General features: G+C 37.6%; 1 protein-coding gene across 1 annotated transcript; it reads left to right on the forward strand.

The window, feature by feature from the left end:
* Nucleotides 1-321: 321 nt before the first annotated feature.
* hoxc13b (homeobox C13b) lies at nucleotides 322-3,579 on the forward strand. Its single transcript, XM_072665931.1, has 2 exons — nucleotides 322-988; nucleotides 3,320-3,579. Exons 1-2 carry the CDS (start codon nucleotides 322-324, stop codon nucleotides 3,577-3,579), a joined length of 927 nt encoding a protein of 308 aa, XP_072522032.1.
* Nucleotides 3,580-7,690: the final 4,111 nt, after the last annotated feature.

Consider the following 7,690-nt stretch of genomic DNA (forward strand, 5'->3'; position numbering starts at 1 on the left):
TTAAGGACGCTCCAGTCTGTTATCCCAGCCAATGACAGGCTCCCAAAAACCCCAACGCAAATCATGGTATACTGGTCACTTAAAGGGATGACACGCCCCCCCCCCCCCCCACACACACACACACACCGCCACTTCAAGTCCAACGCACCGTTTCGTGGTTCTTGATAGTCACGTGTCACCTAAAGCCTGGGTCTTAATAATGAACTGGACACTAAAGAGGCTTGGCTGCACGCGCATGCGCACGGGACGAAAAATGAGCTTGGAAGTGAGGTGCCCCTCTTGGAGTAGTCGACTTTTAAAAAGGCTTCGACAGCCCGTGATATGACGACTTCGCTAGTCCTGCATCCACGCTGGGCGGACACCTTGATGTACGTGTACGAAAAAAGCCCGAATGAAAACAGTCCACATAAAAACACAGCCATGGAGGGACTGAGTGGGAACTGTCCTGCCACCCACTGCAGGGAGTTGATCTCGCACCCGTCGCTGGGGCGCCACTCTGGAAGCCTACTAAGCCACCAGGGCGCTGTTTACCCGGACATACCCGCGCAGGACACGAGCAGGCAGTGTCCGGCGCCTCCACAGACTTCCTCCGGAGCGTCGTTGGGTTGTGGTTACCCGTTCGGCAGCCCCTACTACGGATGCCGCCTGTCACATTCGCATGGCGTGAACGTGCAGCAGAAGCCGTGCTCCTACCACCCGGCCGAGAAGTACAGCGAGACCAGCGGACCTTTGCCGAGCGAGGAGCTTTCCAGCCGCGCCAAAGAGTTCGCTTTTTACCCGAGCTTTGCCAGCTCATACCAAACTGTCCCTGGATACTTGGATATGTCAGTGATGCCAGGAATCAGTACGCACCCAGAACCCAGACACGAGACTTTAATTCCAATGGATGGCTATAATCACTGGGCACTGTCGAACGGCTGGGAGGGCCAGGTATATTGTTCCAAGGATCAGTCTCAGTCAACTCACCTCTGGAAGTCTCCCTTTCCAGGTATAGCCTATAAGCCAATCACACATTAATTTATGAAGTCTCTAGCATTATCTACATTCAAGTCAAGTCAAGTACTTGGGGAAAATACACTTACTTTCCAAGAAGAGGCTGGTTAGCGTTTGAATTTTTGGCCTAATAGTACGTTATAATATTTACCCATAGGTTACACGCTTTATGCAACACGTATACAGTGTTTGGTTAAATATTGAATCTAAATCAGTAACATTGCTTGACCAGCACATATGTTTATCTGTTATGTTCTGTCATGGTGCTCAACTGTATATATAATCTATCTATCTGTCTATCTATCTATCTATCTATCTATATATATATATATATATATATATATACATTATATACTGGTATATGGTATGGCGGTAGTATAAAAGTATGGCTTTATAGTAGTGTGCCTTATGTGTTCTATTCTATTTGATTCTTTTCGATTCTATTCTATATTGTATTATGTTGTAATGCAATTATCCTGTACATTATAAAGGCTATGAGTTATTTAGTATAATAGTAGTATAATTGTTGATGTTATATTATTTTATGCTACAATACATTGTATTAGATTATTATAATGCATTAATGTGTAGTATTTTATAGGTTATTTAATATTATTATTATTATCATTATTATTATCATCATATATGTTGAGATATTATATTATAATAGATGTTGAGATTTATTATAATAGATTTATATTATATATATGAGATTTATATTAGTGCCCATATGTATGTCTGTTTAAATTTACATGTTTAAATGTGTGTGTGTGTGTGTGTGTGTGTGTGGTGGTGTGGTGTGTGTGTGGTGGTGTGTGTGTGTGTTTCTTAGGAAGGGGGAGCTCAGACTGAGCACAAATGCTCAAATGCTCACACAGGCCTACATTGTTATCTATAGGCCTATGTTTCTGTGCTTGCATACAGGGTGCAAATTCCAAGGGGTAGATTTCAGTTTAATATGAGAAGATAACACCCTGTAGAAATTGACATTGATAGCACTTAAGTACCACAATATAACATCAAAGTTATTATCAGAATTCCCACAATCTCGTCCAGATTTTCTGAATAGCTCCATCAGTCTAGGCACATTTAGCTCTTACTGTGACCTGCTAATATTCTAGATAACTGTTTCCACCCTCAAGAAAAAGACTGGAGTAATTTAGAGAGGACACCAGGTGTCTAATATGATCATGTTCTGATAGGGATGGCCTTTGTTCTTAGCCGACTTCCAAAGAAACATGGAACGCTTCCAAATGGCACGTTCCCTGCGGTCAGTCGTCATTTTTAATAGGCTACAGTTTGTCTGTCTATTGTCTTCTGTAATTCTGTCTATTAAGTCTTCTACACGACCCTATAAACATTCCCAGTTAATCTTTAGGATACAATCTTTAAACACAGTGAAATATAATCATTTAATGACATAATAGAGGTACAGGATGGGAAAGTAACGCAACCGTGCACTGTACTGAAGTATAAGCTAGCAGTTATAAGAAGCATAATGTAGGCTAAAACTAAACGACTTGGGTTGTTGAAGGGTGACTTTTAAACGTCTATATTGGATTTGCACAATCGACACCATGTTAGAAGTAGCTAAATGAAGTAAGTAAATAAAACAAATTAATAAACTAAGTTAAAATAAACACAATTACAGTGCTGTCTTTGCATTGTTCACGTAAAGTAATTAGCCTGAACGTATGAAATGGAGACCCATTGAAAGTTAGAACACAATGATAATAAAAAGGATTGTCCATCTCTGGTCAAATGACCAGTGTAAAAAGGTGAAAGGTGCTAACATTAAATTTGTAAATGTTTAATGTTAAATGAAGCCAATAAAACAGCAATTATACTTTAAAAAGTGCAGTGTGTCTCTGTGAACGTAAATGCGTACGCATAGGCTTAAAAAATCAACACCACGCAATTTTAAACATTTGCATGACTTTATGTCTGTTTTAGAAATTTGAGACGCACATATGATGTTATAATACAGATTATATAATGTTAATTGCATTTAATTCTTAATTTTAATTCGTCACAGCATTGATTCTAAATCCTGCATTTTGAAGCTCCACTTCTGAAGTCAAAATCTTATAGCCTAGTCTAGATTGTATTTATCTATTAATAAACCTGTGTGAAAAAATGAAATGTAATAGTTCAAAGGTCTGATACAGTATAATAGACCTAGTTTGATATTTTAAGACATTTAAGATCATTTCCCACAAATTTCCTGCAGTTTGATGCCACCCTCGACATACTTTGCACGTTTTGTTTGTGCCATACTGTGCTAGTTTAATGTTTTGGTTTTGTCCTTACTTGACCCTCTTTGCAGACGTGGTCCCACTACAACCAGAAGTTAACAGCTACCGTCGTGGCCGCAAGAAGCGTGTTCCTTACACCAAGATCCAGTTAAAAGAGCTAGAGAAGGAGTACGCCTCCAGCAAGTTCATCACCAAAGACAAGAGGCGACGGATCTCCACAGCCACCAATCTCACCGAACGTCAAGTTACAATCTGGTTCCAGAACCGACGTGTAAAGGAAAAGAAGTTCGTCTGTAAATCGAAGTCCAGCACCCACATGCATACCACCTGATTCCAGTCCATTTCGAGCTGCCGAGCTAAACAAACAGTTCTGTTGAGATTTTTATATAAAATCCATCAAGATTGGTGTAGTTATGGCCATCGACGTTCTTCTGTCAATCTCAAAATATTCAATCTGAAATCAAGCTGAATTGATGAACACACAAATACAGTGCTCCATAGATTTATTTGAGGGCTTTCTTGACTTTGAGTTAAGAAAAACATTAATATTCCTTTTTAAAATAAGTCTGATCACAAAGGTGTTAAAGCAAGGCTGCTATTGTGAGATTGTACAGTACCATGAATTATTATTTAATGAAGACTCTCTGGTGCGAAATAAGTTGTAAATTGCTAGTATTTTATGATCATCTCATTCACGTTCTCTCTGTGAAGGATCATCGGTCATAAAACTGGAATGTTTGTTATTGCATTGTGGATATTAAAGAGTATTACCTATTAATGCACGTTCTTCTGGTAGTATTTATGTGGTGTTTCTTACTCATGTGCGAGCAGGTTTTTGTTTGTTTGTTTTATTAAGGTGATATGTTGTGCATGTTTGTACAAAAATATATTAAATTGAAATAAAATATTACACAACACCAAAACAAAACTAGAATTATACACCAAATGATCTCGACAACAGTCTCGATTTGTGGTGGAAATGTTTTTTTCCTGTGTGTGTGTTTGTGTGGAATTTTCATAATAATACTCTTCATGTTTTGAACACATCGCCTCTGTCGGGCAAAAACCTCTTATCTACACGCGACTTTATAGGAGAAAAGTCTTACCTTCTTAATTTTCGATGGATGTGAGGGAAAAAATATTGTATTGCATATTGCAGCATTTATGATATTATTCTGACAAAATGTAGAACAACCGTCAGATTCACATTATGTGAAAAAGTGAAAAATAGTTAAATTAATAAAACATAACAAAAAATGTAATTCAACGCAGAAAGGGGTTTAACTGCATTCGCTGTTCTGCATTCACGCTATTTACCATTTACGTGTATATCGCTTTGCCCACTTGCGCTCTACAATAAGCTATTTGGTAAGAGTTTCAGAGTATTTATTGAAGCGAAAATAGAGAATTTGATGCTGTGTGCGTTGAAAAAGACCTAGACTACAAGCTATAATCCCGCATGTTATAATACGTCAACGAATCAAACTAATAGTAAACAATAAAACGGTAGAGATGGAAAACATATATGTATTCATAAATAAATGTATTTTTTTTACACGTTGGATACATTATTTTGGAATACTACGTCAACACAATGCAAAATAAGGTTGCAGTACTGCCCAACACTCATTTAAACATCATGAAAACACAAGAGGTCTTGATTTTAAGACAAATGATTACAGGTAATTGGTTTTGTCACCACTGGTTTCTACAAAATTTAACATTTAACAATGAACTTACACTGGTGTATTTATATTGTTGGTTTTAGTTCATACTGAAGCTAAAACATGTAGACCTGCAGCGCAATCACCAACAGCACGTGTTAGGCTACTTAATGTTAGACTGTTTAAACGTTAGGCTAAATTGTTTCTGTCGTAAATACCGTAAATTTTTCACTGATAAAAAGATAACTTTCTGAGGCTACATACATGAAAGGCGGCATAAAATAACAATAAATACTACTTGGTATATAGTGAATCTGATTACGTAGTCAATAGCTTTACGGTTTATCTTGAGCAAAGAGTGTGCCAGGAAGTCGTTTCCAAAAGCTTTGTTTTAGCACACTTTTCTATTGCTAGGCTACAGTGGTCTGCACAGTGTGAGCGAGACGACTCGTCATCTATTGTGTCTTTATGCGGCTCTCTGGGCTACCCTTGACCATGACTATGCAGTCTCTTTGACCTTGACACAAAAAAGCTCAAGCCCTGCGAGCAAGGGAAGGGTGGGTTTCCTTCCCTTAATGGTGTGATGGTGATGTTGGCAGCAGACGAAGACGTTCCACATCTACTGTCGAGCCATTCAGGTTTAATAATAAAACGCTGGGAAGTTGTAATCTACGATGATCATCTGTCCAGTATGAAGTATTTTTGAATATATACATGTTTTGGTTTTACCGTCTTCGTCGTGACCAAGCATTCCTCTTTCTCCCGCTTGTGAACTCAAACACTAGGCTGAAAACTATTCTCACCGCAGTGCAAAGCTGTACTATTATGGTGTTTTGACCTTGGAGAACAGGTAGAGCTTTGACGTCTGCAGTGACTGCATCACGCTGACTTGGACAAGTTGGAGCTGTTAAGTCTCCTGCTCGTCGTGATTTACTGTACGCAGAGGAAGACCTGATAATGAATCTGCCTACATGGAATTCGAACTGGGCCATAAACAAAGAAAATATAATTTTGTCTGCTTTGTCACGCGCTAAGATATAGGGCACATTTGAATCAGGTAAGTGTGGTTGAAATTACTAATGACGCGTTGGAAACCATTGCATTCACTTTCCTATACAGCTTGGTGTGGTTTTACCCCACAGTACTGGAAGTGTGTGGTTGAATTTCAGTGGCAGATTGGTAGATTATTATATGTGGGATAAGCCGTTGAGCTACTGCTTACAATAAACTAAGGATCCAGGATTTAAAGTCTGATTCCAACACCTATACAGTTATTGGTGGAGAGTTAATTTTTTTGGATTGTTTATAGCCTACGAATGGATGTCAACATGGTGTGCTTTGTTGGGAAAACATTTTAAAATCCAGGCCTTTCGGAATCATTCAATATCTACCGTCTGTAAAATAAATCTCTTATACTAGCTTATAATTGTTTAGAAGTACCGGATGATAAGGGTGAGCACAACCCTTTGGTGAATCAGATGAAGGTTAATTTTGTTCATTCAGATTTTAATAATTCTAATTTGTTACTCGTCGTCGGCAACAAAAAGAAAGGTAATGTATTTCCTTTATATATTTTTCCACCATAACAAAGCATTTATTTGTTAATGCGCTAAACAAAACCAGCGAAATGTCTTCTTGCACTGTTATGAAGCTATAAATATTAGGAGCCTAGCTGGTATTGCAGTGGTCACTCAACGGGACAAAAACAAAAGACATTGAAAAACGTGGTGCATTAAATTTATTTAGTTCAGTCGTCAGTCAAAAGTTTGTGTTACTTTCAAAGTATATACATATTTTAATCAAGTATATTTGTATATCATTTTTAATTCTGTGTACAGACAAACTGTGTATTTCAGTTTTTTGAGGGGGGAGTCAGATTAAAAGTTAGTTCAACGAAACTTTACGTCCAAATAATTCAGTAGAAATGACGATGTATGTACATTGAACTGACAGTGTTTTTTTCACAATCTTATATACATTTCTTCTTAATAATCGAGTCCTGAAATTAAGAATTAAGAAATTAATTGTCACAGGAAGGCTACAAGGTGTGCCCCCCAACAGTTAGAGTTAGTGTTCCCGGGTTTTTGAGAAATTCGCCGTGTTACTAGTGTTTTAAAACTTTCTTAGGGGAAATGGAAATGTAGTCTTTTGGATTAATGTAGACAATTTAAGTAAAAATAATAATACATTTAATCTACATTAATGCTAAATTAGAATGCTAAATTGTGAATTAATCACTAACATAAACAAACAATAAACCTTCACGTTTCCCCGACTAAGCTGACAGCAACTTACTGTGATTCTTCAGTTTGAGATAAACAATGTGGAACATAGTTGTTGTTCTCAAAATCTGCCCTCAAGTAGAACAGTCCAGTTTCTCCCCAAAAGCTTCAGAAGCTCCATATAAAGATGAGAGATCTGACTTCTCAGTGGGAACAGTCTATAAGATGGAGCATGACAGCCCCTGGTGGCAAATGTGAGGAACTACGGGGCTGACTACTGACTACTACTGAACTTAGTATCCTGCTATTGGATAAATTACACAACATCACTTAGTTTAAGTGTTTTCTCAAAATAATGAGTATAAATATATATTTTTAAAACGTTGTTAGTGTGTAATACCACAAAAAGGGTTATTTAAGAGATACAGCTTTAGTTTTCATATACAATTCCAATAACGTCCTGACAAACACACCAGGGTTTATTTAACCGTATTGCTTACAATAATTGACACTAAGGTAGACACGTATATTGTAAGACATTGAATGTTTAGAGAAC

Source organism: Salminus brasiliensis, chromosome 21 (genome assembly GCF_030463535.1).
Source record: "Salminus brasiliensis chromosome 21, fSalBra1.hap2, whole genome shotgun sequence".
Classification (NCBI taxonomy): domain Eukaryota; kingdom Metazoa; phylum Chordata; class Actinopteri; order Characiformes; family Bryconidae; genus Salminus; species Salminus brasiliensis.